Here is a 16,550-nt window from a genome sequence, read left to right on the forward strand (position 1 = left end):
GTTGGATATTCCTGCATGCATTAACTCTGTATACACAGCACATATCAGATTCACTAAGCTATTACGGGACAGAATGTGAGAAGGGACCTCTGGCTGGTAAAAACTACCGCTTCGATGCTACATTGGTCCGCTCATAGGTATGGGCCAGAAACGTGGAGACTGTCTATCAATCGAGTGGTATCTAAAAACTTTGCCGGTAGCTATTCCTGGATATGGATAAGTACCTCATGGTTATCTGATTATCATGGAGCCTAGCAGCTAAATAGTGTTTATAGGTACCAATGTGGGCTTGTTATTAGCTGGTGACGAGCTACGCTGATATCCGAAGCAGTGCATATTATGCCAAGCACTAATAGCAAAGTGATCTCGGAATAGGCGCTCAACACACCGTGATACAGGGCCTTGACAGAAGGATATTGAGTAATGCTAAGGTATACCAGTAGATGGCAGGCTGAAATGAAGACAGAAATGCGTAATTCCAAGTGCAAGATACAAACAATGATTGGGTGGAAACATGACCGGGCGTTTCCGAACATGCATATAGACGGCGTTCTGGACCTCTCAGCCTCTTTCGATCCTTCTCGGGTCCCGATATTGTTTACCTTTTTAGCTTGGACGCTGGCTGCCGTTGCGGTTGGACCTAGGCGCAAGCGGTCGTTGTGTCAGACTCTGCGTACAAACTACACTTATGCATATTACTACTCGTATACTAATACCCATGTACGATACTGGTGCCACGATTTTTCAGCTCTGATGCCGGGGCGTCGGGGCTTTACGATGGGCGAAATAAGCACGCTAGGCAGGCTTTCCTTCAAAGATCGAATCCCGCAGTGGGTCCCTTTGCTGGTCTCTCAATTGACGAGTATATTGGACACAATCTGTGGTGGCAGAAGAGCAAACCGAAGATGCAACGTAAATACACCGGGCAAAGATATTACTAACTAGCCAATCAGCTTATGAAATACAAGAAGGCTGTATCGTTGGTCTTTCAAAATCAATGGTCTTCTTATCACATCCAGCTGCGTCAAAAGCAATATCAAGCTACGTCTTTACTGTCTAGTAGCTCTACGGTGGAGGGTAGCATCAACAGGCCAATATTGCTACCGTAAAGAAAAATAAGCATGGGTCAATATGGGCGCAAGGGACCATACAAAGCTCGCTGCCAGCTCATCATGCGTCTCAAAGTAGTTCCTTGTGTAGCAGAGCTGCATTCATCCCACAGCTACAGAATACGAGCGGGCTGGATTTTCTGTCTTTTCTCTGCCGTGGTGGGGATCGCGTATTGGCGGCATGTAAAGTGAGCAGTGTGGAGGAGCATCATTCGATATGCATGTGCTGAGAGAAGCAATGGCCAGCAGGCTATCTCGACTCAACCGACCGTCCGACATCCATCGCCCTGTGCTACTAAGAATAGAATTGGTCAATATGAAGTTTGTACGACAACCACCGCACTTCGTATTGTCTATGAAGGGCGTGGCCTTGGCCAGTTTTCGGTGTCACTTGAAGGTCGGGAAATCAATTATTGAGCGCTGGGCTGAGGTCTCAGATTCCATAAGCAAGCCATAGATAACTTGCAGTCTCAGATACAGTCCTAGTAGTAGTCATATGGCTAACACTAAGCAGATCGATCTCGGTTTCCATCAGCCCACCACGCCTATACAAGATACAAGGTTCAGGATCAGATTCAGGCTCAGGCTCCTGCCGCTCAAAGAGTGCGCTATTGGGCATGCCATGCAAGGTGGAGTCAACGCCAAAGCCTACCCGAGGTCATCAGCTTCTCGGTCGGCCGGGTGGTCGGCCGGGTGGTATACCTTTGCGTGTTAGTGATTGCTTCAGGCTGGGATTGTCTGATTTTGCCCGCCAGACAATATGTTAGACTTCGGGTGCCTGTCTGCTGTGAGGGTGGGTGGGTACACGATGTAGTTTGAATGCTTACTTTTCCTATAGCCCTTGGTTTGGTAAATTACTTGCCGTTTAACTCTCTGGTAAGTAATTGCATTCCTACAATAACTGCTAATTGATATATGAAATTAGCCAATTGCAGAGTCTTGTTTATCACGAATACCGAGTACTACCACATAAGCTTCCTTCGGAGTTAACACAGCCTCAATTTTTTCTCCATGGTTATAACCCTCTTCATCTAAAAATGGAAAACGTACGTTTGAACCTCGACAGCAAAAGGTTGTTCAGCTGTGGTGGTAGCCATGCGAGCCACTCTATAGTTTGTTCTCTCCCTACATTACATCGAACTAACTTCGGCCCCCATCCCTCCCAGCCAGCCGCTCTGCCAAGGGGGCCACCCTCGCCGGATATACCCCTGACTTGTCCATCTAAGCTTCCCCCGCCGCTGCTAGACTAGGATCTTTGACTTCGAAGCAAATAGCATTCGTCTCTTCCCGCTTCACCAACTTGGCCAGACAATCTCAACACCAAAAGAAAAACGCCACGATGCATAGACGGCAAACCATTCCTGGGAATAGAGGCCACCGCTGATAGTGGCTCCTGATCGCGCGTCCGTCCATGTTTCGCCTAGCGAAGCCGGACCTGACAATGCCACGCAATCCTCAGCTTTCTCAGCTTTCCTTCTTTTGTTCCTATTCTGCGGACTTGCATTCGTGCTAAGGCACTTACTACTACTAGATAGGTTGCAAAGCCCTCTACGTAATATTTCTTGCAGCCCGACAGCCCGATTCACCAACATGTTTCTCGTCTCTTCTTTTTTGTTCTCCCTTGCAGCTCAATCCTCTCACCTGAACTATTGAAATCTTGCTGAGCTGCGCAGCTTGCTTTTTTTGCGCCTTTATGCCGCCCTTGCAGCATAAGGCTGGCACCTTTGCCCTGGGGCTAATATTCTTAAGTAAAAGCTAAAGCAAACAATTGTTAGTCCCGTAAGCCTTAGCTCCTAGTCAGGCGTTATTATACTTTTGCCTAGACGCAACGGTCTGGTCAGTACCTGCAGCGCTGGCGGCTATAGTGGACGGAGTTTACGTCTCCATCTCTCTCTTATTTTTTTCTTGTTCCCGTATCGTGGCTGGCTGTCAGGTCATCAGACCATGTATATCCCTTGCTTTGAATTGTAGCCTTGACTTGATCTGATGCTGGCTTGCGAGGAGCTCAGGGCGCTGCATATTGAACTATTGCGGTATAACTTTATCAGAGGTAGTAGTATTCTGCTACTATGCGTAGAATTGTAAAGACTAGGAGCTAGATAGTCGGCCCTTTTGTCGTACGACATATAGTCAAAATATAAGTCTAAACATCACTTTGGGGTTTTTCTACAAGCTTGCGAGTAAAATGGACAGAGAAATGGCACTCTGTTGATCAAAAAAGTAGTAGAAATACCTCACTATTGTGATTTCAAACATTATCTAGCATTGGGCTTACATCTCAGTACACTCACAGGCACATACATAGCAAAAAAAAAATGAAAAGATAATGGTCGTTTATATAGAATTACACTTATATAGCTCAAACTACCCTGGAGACATCGTCACATCAAAGCAACTCTCCATCCAACTAAATCACATAAAAAAGAAGTAGATAGAACAAGTTTTTTATGTGCTTTTTTCATCCATTCTGGCGTGCTCGTACCTCAGAGGACGGCGAATTAATGCTGAGCTCTAAAGTACATTCAATGCAAACCAATCCTTCCTTCTTTGAAAGATTTTTTCCCCAAAAACGCCAAGTGCAAAAATGTGTAGCCAGGACTATCCATGCGCTTCATTCCCTTCATGACTTGTTCCTCAGGTGAGGAGGAACCCACTTGCCAGCGGTTCGGCTAGGCAGGCTCTCTGTAGGCGCAGCAGGAGACTCAGTCTTGCCGTTCTCGCCCCGTCTTGAGTCCTCGCGAGGAGAATCACGAGGAGAGTCGCGGGGAGCGCTGCGAGCGTCACGGAAATCCCGAGAATCACGAGAATCACGAGGAGCGTCGCGAGGTCCAGGGCCTCTGGCCGGAGGGGGGGCATTGTCGTTTGTTGCTCCACCGACGTCCTTGGCTGCTTGTCGGTCTCTCCAGCTGGGCTTGTTGCCGGAGCCGGCCAACTGCAGCCTCGGCGGGCCGCCGGATGGGCGATCGCCAGACTCTGTCCGTGCCGGAGCACCGCCCTCTGCGGGCTCTCTAGCGGACTCTCTCTCACGCTCCTTCTCTCGCCAGCCGCCGCCAGATCCAAAGAGGGGTGGTCGTCGACTCTCGCCACCGGCAGCAGCAGCAGGAGGAGGAGGAGGTTGTCGCTCCTTTTCTGCTTTACGGCGAGCAAGTGCTTCTTCCTCACGTCTCTGCTGGAGGGCAGCCTTCTCCAACATCTCCTGGCGTTCCTTCTCGCGCTGCTCCTTGAGCTTGGCGAGCTCAGCCTTCCTGGCCTCGTCACGCAGACGCTGCTCTTCCTTCTCACGAGCAGCCTGCTCCTCTTGTTCTCGGAGGACGCGTTCTCTCTCTTCCCGCTCTCTCTTCTCGCGCAGCTTACGATCACGGTATTCCTTCTTGCGGATGCCAATCTGCTTCTCGAGCTCACGCTCAGCATCTCTGCGGCGCTTCTCAAACTCATCGCGGCGTCTCTCGTGCAACGATGATCTGAATGACTCGTACAGAGGCACCAGACGGCTGAGACGGTGCTTGAGTTCCACACTCTCCTTGTGCTTCTCCTCAGACTCTCTGAGTGTCTTGACCTTGACTGCCTCATAAATCTTGCGATCACGCTCGGTTTGCTTGTTGTAGTCGTCGGTGAGCTTCTTAACCTCCTCCTTTCGGTAAGCTCGCTCCAAGTGGTCAAGTCGCTTGCCAGTGATGCGTAGCTTCTCGCTGACATCGTTCTTCTCGCGCTCAAGCTGAGCCAGCTTCATAGCACGAAGTCTGTTGCTATCCAGGTTATCAATGTCCTCCAGATCGATGTTGAGAGCCTCGCCGCTCATCTTGAGATCAGCAATCTGCTTCTTAATCTCCTCCTTACGAACGCGGTCATGCTCAGCCTTGATGCGTCGGGCCTCACGCTCACGCTGTTCCTCAGCCAGTCGCTTATCTTCAGCTTCCTGCAGGGCTTGCTCTCGCAGCTTCTTCTGTCGGGCATTCTCCTTCTCCTTCTTGGCCTGAAGCTCGGATGCCTCATCCTTGCGCTTCTGGATGATCTCCTTGCGTGCAAGAGTCTCAATGTGCTCCTTCTCAGCACCAGCCTTTGCGCGGGCCAGAGCAGCGTCATGAGCCGCCAGACGATCCTTGTTAAAGTTGGGATCAATGTAGTGGCATGAAACGAAAAGTGACTTGGCAAGTCGAGTCAGCTGAGAGCGCACAATCTCAGAAGGCGTGCTCTGCAGACGCTGGACGTTGCCGCCATCAGCCTCAGCGGAACCGGCAGATGATCCGCTGTGTCCAGCCTTGGCTGATGAGAAGACATCGTTGTCAAAGCTGAGGACGCCAGTAGCATGGTCCATGCGGATGGCGAGATCACCCTTCTTGTTTCCGTTCATGATGAACTTCTCAATGGTGCCGCGAGTGACCTGGTAAGGCTCAGGGAACTGGGCCAAGCTCTCAACAAAGTTGAGGTCGACAGTCTCGTAAACCTGAGAAAGCTGCTGGAACAGGCGAGTGAGGATGACCTGCTGGAGAGGGAGGATGTACTTCTCCATCTCAGCATCGGCAGCAATCTTGGTCAGGATGGGCGAAATCTTCTTGCAGATGAAGAGAGGGTGGAAATCAACCTCCAAGATGTTGTAGAGATCGCGAATCTCAGGAGAGGATCGCTGGAGGATAGACTTGGACATAGCATCGCGGAACAGGCGAGAGCGGGATGGGGCCTGGCTCATGCCAAGAAGGGTGGTCAAGCGAGTGTTCTTGTTCTTGCGGGCCTCGTCGAAGTCGACCATGGCACCTCGGGATCGGGAGGTGCTGATGACAGGGATGGCGAGGGCAGATAGGAGAACAAAAGAAGCGGCCCTCTGGAGATCAGCATCAGAGGCTGGGGGGTTATCAGCCTTCTTTCCCTGGCCAGAGGCGACCAAAGCCGAGACCTGGCGCAGCAGGGTGTAGTATCTTGACCAGGCAGCAGCGTGGAACAGGTAGTTCTCGCCAACGAGGAAGATACGAGTCAGCTTCTCGTAGTAGTTGGCCATCATGATGTTCTTGGGGGGTCGCTTGCTGAGGTTCAGCAGAGTGTGGATATCCTCGACACTTCGGAAAGCCTCCTGCCAGAGCTCCAACTCGACGGCAACGTTGAGCTGCTGGAAACGAGTCTCCAGGTGACGCTGCAGGGTATCAGGGTCACTGAGGTTGATGGCGTGCATCTGAGACGAGTACTTGGCGGCCGTCTGGACGTGGTTACGGAGAAGCTCGCAGAGTCTTCGGAACTCGGTCTTTCGGGTGTACTTGAGGCAGAAGTCGAAGGCCTGCATGGCAGTGCTCTGGTAAAGGACCTCGAGGCGAGCATTGTTGCGGAGGATGTCAAGGACGGTTCGGTAAGCCTCCCAGAGGAACTTGAGCCAAGGAGTGACGATGGCACGGTCGGTTCGATCACGAGATTGCTCGCCAGAGACGGTGGCAAGGAGGATGGACTCAGGGGTCTCGCTGGCTTCCAGGTCGTCAATGTTGGAGGTGGCAGCGGTAGCCTCAATGGTAGATTGAACCTCGTCGGCCTTTTGCTGGGCAGCAGTAACCTTCTCCACCGCGAGTTCGATGAACTTTTTCAGAACCAGCTGTGGGGGCGGTCAGTAATCCATTGTATTAATCTTTCCCCTTTGTTTCTTCATCCTCTTTCATCCATTCAACTTTGATATTTTACCCACCTCAATAGTCGAAATGTTGGTGTTCTGAGAGAGGTTCTTGTACTGGTACAGGGCATCCTTGGCCAGCTTTCCCTTCTTCTGCTCGACGGACAGCTCAACCAACAGGAGCATAACAGGCTCGAGAGAGGCGATGGCAGCGCTTCGGGAGCGCTTGTTGGTGATGTGCTCATGGAGCAGGGTCAAGGCCGTCGGGGCCTGGTTGACCCCGATCAGCTCGTGGGCGCGCTTCAGGACATTTTCGGGCTTTTGATGCGGCGGGGGCGGCTATCGAGAGGGAGCAAAGTCAGCATCACAGCCCAACCTGGCATTGGCATAGGGAGGAGGGGCAAAAGTTGGCAACGAGACGGTCGGTCGCATCTGCCTTGTCCTACGCACCATACTGGGCAACCTCCTCTACGGGTCGATGTGAACCGGGCTAGGAGATTTGGGGGCAATGAGTAGCCGTCGCAGGCCTGACGATGGTTGAGATGGGGCGCTGGCGTGGCACTCTTGGTGGTGAAGCCTCGCACACTGGAGGAATTTTTCAATTTCGTGTGTGGACGCTATCCGAGCATGAGGGGCTGCGGAACGACCCATGTCACGTGTTGCTTATGTCATCCTACTTGTTGCTCTGTTTGAACTTTGAACAGGCACCGGCAGAGCAAATCGGAAGTCATATCAAAGCAGAATTTGCGCCATGAGTAAGTCTGCGATTTGCTTTTAAGCCTTTAAACACTCGCGTATGGATGACTACTATAAATCCCCGTGAACCTGCCGTAGATGATTTGTTACCAAACTGATGCACCATTCCGGCCTCGTTCAGCTCAAAGTCACATGATTACCGTGTGTAGTGGATTCACGAGCTAGCAGTATTAAGCATTTGAACCAACGCCGAGGCGCACCTAAGCAATCGAATCACGATTGTATTGGACCGCCACATTAGACAGGCCTACCTGGCCTGCTATACAGCATAATTGCTCAATCAAACATCCATTAATTTGAGTCATGGAAGGATCATCCCGAAGATCTCGCTCGCGATCTCCGCCTCGACGAGCGCCCAAGGGCAGCGGCGGATTTCGATGGAAGGACAAGAGCCGCTCAAACGACGACAGCCGCGACAGCTACGATTCAAGGAGAGACAGATATCGAGACCGAGACCGAGACCGGGATAGAGACCGGGATCGGAATCGAGATCGAGACCATGGAGGAAGGCAACGACGTGACTTTCGTGACCGCTCGCGAGATCGTGATCGTGATAGATACGGCGGCCGTGACAGGAATGAAGGTCGACCAAGATCGCAGTCTCCTCGACGACACGAATCAGGGCCAAGAGACAGAGGCAACGAGGTGAAAAGAGATGCAGGCGACAAGAGGGACCGAAAAGACAAAGAAAAGAAGCCCCCCAAGGCTGCCGTAGCGGCGGGCCAAGAGTTCATCATCGTCCATGTCAATGATCGTCTTGGCACCAAATCGGCCATCCCATGCTTACCATCAGACACTGTTGGGCAGTTCAAGCTCATGATTGCGGCGCGCATTGGACGAGAAGCTGGCCAAATCATGCTGAGGCGACAGGGCGAACGGCCTTTTAAGGATCACATCACATTGGAGGACTATGGTGTTTCGAATGGAGTGCAGCTGGATCTCGAGGTCGATACCGGCGATTGAAGAGCATGCGTTCTCTTTCTCTTTCTTTTTTATCCTTTTCTTTTAAGAGCAGCTCCTTTCGCAGCATTCACTCTCTGTACTGGAATATCAAATTACCCCGTCTGCTCTTAGCATGTATGTGGATTTTAACGTCTATAATGATCAATCTAATTGCTTACTGACGGCTGCTTAGACGGTGCCGGGTGCATAAAAGTACCAGGGAATGCTTGTACTCGATGTGATGTTGTAAGCGGAGGCCATTTCTCACGTGTCAAAGACATTCATACAGAGCCGAAAACTTGCCATGTTTGAATGTTTAATGTGAAGTTGGCAGGTAATAGCTGTAGTATTTCGTAGACTGCGAGATCGTCTTGCAGCTGACAAGTTCCAATTATAGAGCTGACGACATCTTTGCGGTAGACTTGGAATACAGGGAACAACCTGCCTAATAGGTCCCTGTCTTACTAATGAGGGTAATCTAGATGCAGAGCTGCAAGTTTTACCGCTCGTCTTGTTTCAGGAAAGGATTCCCTCTGGATGAAGGATTTCCCAGGTGAGGCAGAATCCGAGCTATTAGGCTCTTCCTCACCACCGAAGAAACAATTATGGTAACAGACTTAAGGGGGCAAAACAGGAAAAAGACAAAAAGGAAGAGAAATTACAAATACTAGTTCCCAGCACTGCTGCTGCTACCGAAAATTCCGTAGCAATACTTGGAAATCTTGGCTGCTGGCTTCTAAATGAGGAGAGGTGCCATCAGACTCGTACGTGTAATTTAAGCAGCAAGTCACGGGGGAGCTGGCCTTTTTCTCGCCAGGCACGGAGTAGCATTTCATGGGTAGCGAGCTCCGCCGCTCCATACTGAATGACGTGACGGCGATCGCATCTTCCGTCCTCCGGGCCTGGCGTCTCCCGATCTGATTCGAAAATTGGGTTAAACTGGCAGAGTATTCCCAGTTTACGGCACGGCCATCGCGTTGCCCTACTGATATGAAGTGCCGTCGCAATCGTCACGCCCGTAGTGTGCCAAGCACGAAGCACTAGTTACCGGTGGTAATTTCATGGTCGAGGTGCTGACGCGATGCGTCGCATAGGATAATACGGAGCATGCATTTTGTACTTGTACTTGTAAGATTTGGTCCCCATTAATCAGTACCAGTAGCAGGGTTGCCTGGCTCCTCTCTGGTGCATTTCGCAGGCCAAAACAGGCAGTGAGGCTAGGCCACACACGGTCTAAGCTTGATTCGACGCGACGGGGAACGAAGCAGGAAAAATGGAATTTGGACAAGAAAGAAGAAGGAAAAGAAGAAAAAGCGAATTAAAAACAGGGCCAAGCCTGGCAGTATATGTACTTTCTTTTTTTGCGAGATGAACGTATTTGCAACATCAGCTGCTGCAGGCACAGCGTCGTCTGTTACGTGAGAGGCACGGCATGGAGGAGTTGCTCGTACGAGTTGGCAGTACTTTGCCTAGCCTGGCGGTATGTAGCTGTACCTATCAGCAGCACGTACGCATTGGCGCGCCTGTCCCTCTCCCTTGGCTCAATTGCGCACACGAGCTATTGCTCTACAGCTCGCAGCCGGCGACAAGCCACAGCACCGCGCGGAGCAGTGCATTGCAACGCCTCAGCTCCTCGGTAACACGGTAAATCGACAGCAATCTGCTTGACAGACCAAGGCTGGCCAAGTGCAAATGCTAGCGCCGCCGTCGTCCTTTTGCCAATAGGACTAGCAGCCAGCTTTGAAGCTACTGCCTTAGCCCGGCCTTCCTACGGTAAGGGGTACATGTACTTGCTTTGCAGCCGAGTGCAGGTCACTCGCACGTTACATGAAGCAAAGCACTGGAGCGGCCCACCTTTGAGGCCATGGGGGCCAATCCTGGGGCCCTTCCGCGCTGCGCCGTTGCCTTGGTGCGCCTTTTGGTGCGTCTTGGTGCGCCGCTGTCCCCTGTCACTCCAATTTCCAGCGCCGTGCACGGCCCACCCAAGCAGCTCCAGCAGCCACCCGTCCAGGCAAAAATGAGGGCGCCCACCCCTACCGAGCCGGCCAAAAGAGGCCCAGCCCCGAGCCCCGGTAAGAAAAAAAAATAGTAGCAGCAAGCCCCCTCCCCCCGGAAAGCCCCCTACAGGAGCTCCGTCGGCCAGTTACAGCGGTGCCCACTGCTAATTATCCGCCAACATCTCCTGGGCCCAGCACCGCGCTGTCTGGGCTGTGGCGGTTTCTTCCAACTCTCTTCCTCTAGGCCTTCCAAACCCCCATCCTTACTCGTACACTCTCGCTCACACTCACACTCTCTTTTCTTCCCCTTCTCATTCCCTCACACACACCTTCACGTAACGCACGTCTCGCCTTCGCGATCAATCCCCCTCCTCTTATTCCCCCATATAGGAGTCTGTGTGTCGTCGCTGCTTCTCGCGACCATCAACGAGGGTTTCAAGAACGGCTGGTAAGTCCTTGTCTGGCTTTTTCTCTGCGTTTCCTCAATTGCGCTGTTTCGCGATACGGCCAAGGGGGGAGACGGTACAAAGTACCGTCTCTCACTGGCAAGACACGGCACCGGGACCACGGCTGGGCGGATTGTACGGTGATGGACCAATTGAATCGAGATGGGAGCGTCAGCAAAAGGGAAAAGGAGCATTTCGATACACTGCTTTGAGTGCCTCGTCGCCGGCAATTATCCGTCGCGGAGCCTGCGGAATAGCGAGACGCATCGCCGCCTCGTGCCTTTTTTTCTTCTCTGCTCTTCCATCTCGCTGCCAGATGCGTTTGCATTCGTTGCACCGCCTCTGCCAAGCCGTGGTCACCGTCGCGTCCACATGATTGCAGCAAACAACACTTTGTTTCCTCTTTTCATCATATTTTGCCGCACCGTGTTTCATCCCATCATCAGCAGTCTTTTGCTTCCAGGAGCTATCAGTCAGCGATAATTTGACCGACTAACCAGACACCTGCAGGCAGTTCTCCCGACGATCCATCAATAAAATACCATCGTCCCGGCCGACGACGCCTTCGAGCTTGCGAGCTATTTAATTACCCGACTTCGGTCTAATCCAACTCATTAGTCATTCATTTTTAATTTACGTACCGTTACGATGCCTCAGTATACCTCCCGTGATGTCGGCGACCCGACCCAGATCAAGAAGACGAAGCAGTCCATGGCAGACCTGAAGCTTAGGCGCTTAACAGAGCTGAACAACAGACTGCGTGAGGACCTTGACCGGGAACGCATTCCCGTCAGCACCGCCTCCAAGAGGTAAGAATTACAAAACGATGCACTATGGCTGTAGCCAGCAGGAGTCATTTGGAACTGACGCGATATTTGCAGCATAATCGCGTATTGCAATGGTACAAGAGATTACATGGTTCCTTCAGTATGGGGAACTGTTCCCAAGGGCGAGGACCCCTATGCACCACAACAATCCGGCGGCTGCTGTGTCGTCATGTAATTCCGTTTCCCACAAAGGTGGAAGAATGACCATCGATGACGTTTCAATTGGGAGGAATTTTTGACGCGGTTTTTTTACTTTTATTTCTTCCTCTTGTGTGATATGGGTTTTTATTATTCTCTCTTTTATTTTACAACGCGACGCGGCTGGGAATCAGACAGCGAGCGACGGATTCGCCAACGTCAACACACCAACAAACAAATAACACACCTGATCCGGAAAGGCCTTTACGAGAAACTAGACGGGACTCTGAGCTGGATCGACGCAGTCTCAATGATTATACCAATGCTGGAGAGGGGAGGGGGCGATGGGAAGGAGGAAGCAAAAGTCGCCTGTGGTCCGAGGAAGGCCCCGCGCTCCCTTTTCTCTACGAGTTTTTTTCAGCTCTCTCTTACTTTTTAATAAAGCAGTCGAGCGGTTTCATCTAGGACAGGAAGGAGGAAAGAGATATATCCAACGATAAGAAAGAAGAAAAAAAGGGGTCTACGGTGGATTGGGAAACCGGCTCTTTTTTTTTAATTCTTTTTAGCATGTATTAATTCCCGTTTTTTCTCTATGGTCCTTTCTTCTTAAATCGAATGCCCCCCTGTACACTTTTTTCTTCTTTCTATTCTAACTTGGTTTGCCATTTCTTTTTTCGGGATTTTTTTAACCTTTTCCGTGTGCCGGAGATGGATGGGGGGTCACAGCGCGGTAGCATATAGTGATTGGCGAAGTTTTATTTTTATTCCCCTTTGGAGGTTGAGCTGAAGTGGCTGGCTAGGAGATTGTTGTCGTGTATAATGTCGCTTGTTATACGAGTGCGTAGATAATTTAACGGCCGGGTTTTTTGAACAAGGGTAGCATTTTTATTTCCCTCTGTGAAGAATGCGTAATAAAGACTTGTTAGTACTGACAATGTACTATGAAGCCTCAGCTATAGGATCCCCTTTATTTTTATTTTTATTTTTATTTTTATTTTTATTTTTATTTTCCAATGCTGCTCTCTGTGCCGGTTGATATCTCAATGTCAGAGTCTTGCTGAGCAATTAATGGCGCGACGATACCCCGTTTGGTGGTAGTGCTTGGCTGACGATACCCTGTAACGGCGGCTGTAACGCGTGCAGGTCCTTTTGTCGCTCGCCAACAATGAGGCGAAGTGCTGGGATAATTTATTAATTGACAGTTATCGTACCAAGATGCTGGAAATATATGGAGACGATCTCAGCTGGCATAATGTTGAAACTGTCATTTGTGTGAAGATGAAGCAGGCATTTTGCTTACAATCATGAGCACGTGAGGTTATGCTGCTCTGATTTCTCAGCCCCAAGTTGCTTCCTTAGTATATTTTATCAATTGATTGCTTTGAGAATTATGAGATACAAATAATAATTCACAGTAAACGATCCTTGATGCACTAATTTACACCCCTCTGCCAATTATTCTGTCCTGAACACGCAAAAGTCGCTCAATGTTATCTACAGACTACATGTAGACGTTCCCCACATAAATCCAAGCACTCTTAGTAAACCGAATTGACTCGGATAAGGTTCCTTGAGAATATCGCCTCAATCTCACGCAAGATCAAAACCACTCACGTCCGAATAGTTCAATCTCCATCTACCATTATTCCACCTCTATAATAAAACTGAATTTTGAATCTATATATTAAAAGAATCATAGCAATGTCTACTGCTTCTCCTGCACCGCCTGCACCCCATCAACAGGGCGCCGTCCTGGCACCTTTACCTCGCATTACTATCCAGTTCTGCACGCAGTGTAAATGGATGCTGCGAGCTGCATACGTATGTTTATATTTATTTTCTCTCTCTCAATATATATACCTTCAGCCATTTCCCCCGTCTCCCCTTTCTCATCCTAATTTTGATACACACACATGCACCTTGTCTTACAAATACATTTACTGAATGATTCTCTCTCTGCCCCTCTCACCCCATTCATATACATACAACATACAACGAATTTCCCCAATATCAAACACTAGTATACTTACATGAACAAAACAGTACGCCCAAGAACTCCTCTCCACATTCTCCCTCTCCCTCGGCGAAGTCGCCCTCCAGCCCTCCACAGGCGGAACCTTCATCGTCACAATTTACCACCCATCCTCCCCATCAACCTCCTCTTCAGAACCGCCATCCATCCAATCCACCGTCCTCTGGAACCGCAAAACAGACGAGGGCTTCCCCGAGACCAAGGAGCTCAAGCGCCGCGTCAGGGACGTCATTGAGCCTGGAAGGGATTTGGGCCACGTTGATAGGGACCATCGTCGGCCTGCTGCTGCCGCTACTACAGAGACCAAGACAGTAGTTGAAGGATATGCAAAGAAGGAAGAAAAAGAAGCTGAGAAGAAGCAAGATTCAGCAGCTTCTGGAGCGGGCGTTGTATGCGAAGATTGTAATTAAAGTTCTTGAAGAATGGCAATGTTATAATGAAAGCAAAGTAAAGCTGTACATCTCCAAATAAACCTGTATCCTTCAAGCAAAATGTCAAAGTAAGAATGAGAAAGAAAAAAGAATGAAGAAACAGAAAATGAGATATAAAGAAATCAAATATAACCATACAAGACTTTTCTAATATCCGTCTGAAAACCCTCTCAACGATCCATATCACTAAAAATACTTACCTACCTATCACATGCTTATGAAAAGACATATCTACTCGAGCCAGCCAACAAACAGCTCCTCACGCTTGTCAATGGCCCAAGCGTTCAGCCGCTTTTCAAAAGACCAAAAGCAGCCAAGCTACCTACATGTATGTATGTCATCTCTTCCTAGCTGCATAACCGTGACCCATTGCAGGTTACACAGCAGGCATCTCGATCAGTTTTACGCGCGTCGACCGCTGCCAGACAGACCAGAATCCAGAGAGGGCAGCCCAGCTACGTCATTGTCATTCACACACAAAACACGTAACATGTATCAGGACAAAAAACAAGCATAGCATGTGGTTTTAAAGTGACATCATAATGGATTTTTTTTTCTGTGAATGATTTTATCTGTGAAGCTAAGAAACAGCCATTTGTCGTGACAAAGTTTGCATGTTGGGACATTAGAGGCGATGCGAGCTAAACCGCCGAGTCGACACATTAATGCAGGAAGGGCTCGGCGTTAATATTCTCGAAGCAACCCGTTTTCGCCACCAGGGCCCAGCGACGGTGCGACGTGAGAGGTTGTAGAGATGAAGAGAGTCGGAGAGTCAAAAAGAGAGAAAGGCCGGCGGTGTTAAAAATCGTCGAGACGGAACTTGGCCGTGCGGTCAGCCGAGAGAAGCAGACCAAATTAGGTCATCTCTCTTTTTAACGCCGACTTCCGAACTTTTGTTTCTTCTCGGCAGGCTTGAGGATCTAAAAGGAAGAAAAAAAGAGTCACAAGTCAGCTCAAAATTTATACTACACTTTTGGAGAGACGTTATCAAGTGGGTGTGGTACTAACCTGGAACGAGCAGAGCAAGCTCTCGTCTACGCTCATCATGGCACCTGCATTGTCAAATTCGCCACAGTAGTTGGGAGCACTGAACAGAGTGACGAGCTGACGCTTGGAGAAGAACTCATAACCATCTTCCACAACCTGGTGGGCACGGCATATGAGGTCCATGTCGTGCTTCTGCAGGAAACGGGAGACCACGTCCGGACCAAATGTGAAGGACACACCACGGTCGTTTTCGCTCCAGCCAGTAATATCCTTATCGGGATCGGACCACAGAAGGTCACACAGCAGACCGCAATCGGGGATCTAAAAGACAAAGTGTGTTAGCAGTCGTCTCAGCAGCAGCAGCAGCACAGAGTCTCATGTGCCGTCCTTGGGGAATGGAGCAGATCAAGTAGATAGCCCGGATCCATAGTAGTAGAGCCAGCATCTATGAGTGGACGAAATGGAGAGAGGAGGAAACATACATCAGTGGGGCGCATCACACGGCGAATCTGCTCCATCGAGTTCAGATCAGGGCTGAGACCTCCGTGCATGGTGAAGATCTTCTCGTCAATAATGGCGGCAATAGGTAAGCAGTTGAAGCAATCCGTAAACGTCTTCCAAAGCTTGATATTGTAGCGGCGCTTGCACTCATCGTAGAAGCCGTAGATACGGTTGATGGAGGCGCACTCGTGGTTGCCACGCAGAATGAAGAAGTTCTCGGGGTACTTGATCTTGTAGGCGAGGAGCAGGCAGATGGTCTCGAGGGACTGCTTGCCACGGTCGACGTAGTCGCCCAGGAACAGGTAGTTGGCCTCAGGGGGGAAGCCACCATACTCAAACAAACGCAGAAGATCGTAGTATTGGCCGTGAATATCACCGCAAATCTATCAAGAACTAATTAGCTTCCTGCTTTACCCAAAGAAAAGAAGATGATTTTCTGTTTCTTTCTTCTTCCAACTCAATGGCGAATTGCTAATGAGCAATTAAACAAGAACGGGCCGGCATACCTTAATAGGAGCCTCCAGCTCAAGGAGGATGGGTTGAGAGATGAAAATCTCACGGGCCTTGGTGCACAGGAAGCGAATCTCGCTCTCGAGGAGCTGGACCTGCTTTCCGGGCCGGCTGCCTCGGACCTCGAGCAGCCGGTCAATTATAGAATCGAGATCGACCTCATGTTGGTCAGCCATCTTATAGATGCTCCCCGTGGGAGAAACGGCTCGCGTTTATCGAATGGATGAAGCCGAGAAAGGCTGCGCGTTGAAGAAGGCGAAGGAGGGGGAAGAAGGGGGGCGTGCTAG

At 50.1% G+C, this 16,550-nt stretch overlaps 5 protein-coding genes across 5 annotated transcripts; 3 read left to right on the plus strand and 2 right to left on the minus strand.

Annotated features, from left to right (window-relative positions):
- Window positions 1-222: 222 nt before the first annotated feature.
- GGI43DRAFT_157003 (uncharacterized protein) lies at window positions 223-1,136 on the plus strand. Its single transcript, XM_083199503.1, has one exon. It carries the CDS (start codon window positions 424-426, stop codon window positions 943-945), a length of 522 nt encoding a protein of 173 aa, XP_083065126.1. The 5' UTR covers window positions 223-423; the 3' UTR covers window positions 946-1,136.
- A 2,593-nt stretch (window positions 1,137-3,729) lies between these two features.
- On the minus strand, window positions 3,730-7,953 carry GGI43DRAFT_420447 (PCI domain-containing protein; the record flags this gene model as incomplete). The annotated part of the gene is made up of 3 exons (XM_083207820.1): window positions 3,730-6,681; window positions 6,772-7,035; window positions 7,951-7,953. 3 exons carry the CDS (start codon window positions 7,951-7,953, stop codon window positions 3,730-3,732), a joined length of 3,219 nt encoding a protein of 1,072 aa, XP_083065127.1.
- A 3,394-nt stretch (window positions 7,954-11,347) lies between these two features.
- On the plus strand, window positions 11,348-12,577 carry GGI43DRAFT_393821 (guanine nucleotide-binding protein subunit gamma). The gene is made up of 2 exons (XM_083204706.1): window positions 11,348-11,646; window positions 11,719-12,577. Exons 1-2 carry the CDS (start codon window positions 11,486-11,488, stop codon window positions 11,837-11,839), a joined length of 282 nt encoding a protein of 93 aa, XP_083065128.1. The 5' UTR covers window positions 11,348-11,485; the 3' UTR covers window positions 11,840-12,577.
- Window positions 12,578-13,146: 569 nt separating this feature from the next.
- GGI43DRAFT_157192 (Rdx family-domain-containing protein) lies at window positions 13,147-14,360 on the plus strand. The gene is made up of 2 exons (XM_083199506.1): window positions 13,147-13,623; window positions 13,846-14,360. The coding sequence occupies exons 1-2, from the start codon at window positions 13,504-13,506 to the stop codon at window positions 14,242-14,244; spliced, it is 519 nt and encodes a 172-aa protein (XP_083065129.1). The 5' UTR covers window positions 13,147-13,503; the 3' UTR covers window positions 14,245-14,360.
- A 777-nt stretch (window positions 14,361-15,137) lies between these two features.
- GGI43DRAFT_379675 (type 1 serine/threonine-protein phosphatase catalytic subunit GLC7) lies at window positions 15,138-16,439 on the minus strand (the record flags this gene model as incomplete). Its single annotated transcript, XM_083202878.1, has 4 exons — window positions 15,138-15,185; window positions 15,274-15,573; window positions 15,735-16,136; window positions 16,260-16,439. The coding sequence occupies 4 exons, from the start codon at window positions 16,437-16,439 to the stop codon at window positions 15,138-15,140; spliced, it is 930 nt and encodes a 309-aa protein (XP_083065130.1).
- Window positions 16,440-16,550: the final 111 nt, after the last annotated feature.

Source organism: Trichoderma evansii (genome assembly GCF_050947405.1).
Source record: "Trichoderma evansii strain SZMC 28006 chromosome Unknown GGI43scaffold_2, whole genome shotgun sequence".
Taxonomy (NCBI): domain Eukaryota; kingdom Fungi; phylum Ascomycota; class Sordariomycetes; order Hypocreales; family Hypocreaceae; genus Trichoderma; species Trichoderma evansii.

Coding starts and splice junctions, on each gene's coding strand:
- GGI43DRAFT_393821 (XM_083204706.1), top strand. CDS start 11,486: ATGCCTCAGTATACCTCCCGTGATGTCGGCGACCCGACCCAGATCAAG. Junction 11,647..11,718: donor GTCAGCACCGCCTCCAAGAG/GTAAGAATTACA, acceptor CGATATTTGCAG/CATAATCGCGTATTGCAATG.
- GGI43DRAFT_157003 (XM_083199503.1), top strand. CDS start 424: ATGCTAAGGTATACCAGTAGATGGCAGGCTGAAATGAAGACAGAAATG.
- GGI43DRAFT_157192 (XM_083199506.1), top strand. CDS start 13,504: ATGTCTACTGCTTCTCCTGCACCGCCTGCACCCCATCAACAGGGCGCC. Junction 13,624..13,845: donor GGATGCTGCGAGCTGCATAC/GTATGTTTATAT, acceptor TGAACAAAACAG/TACGCCCAAGAACTCCTCTC.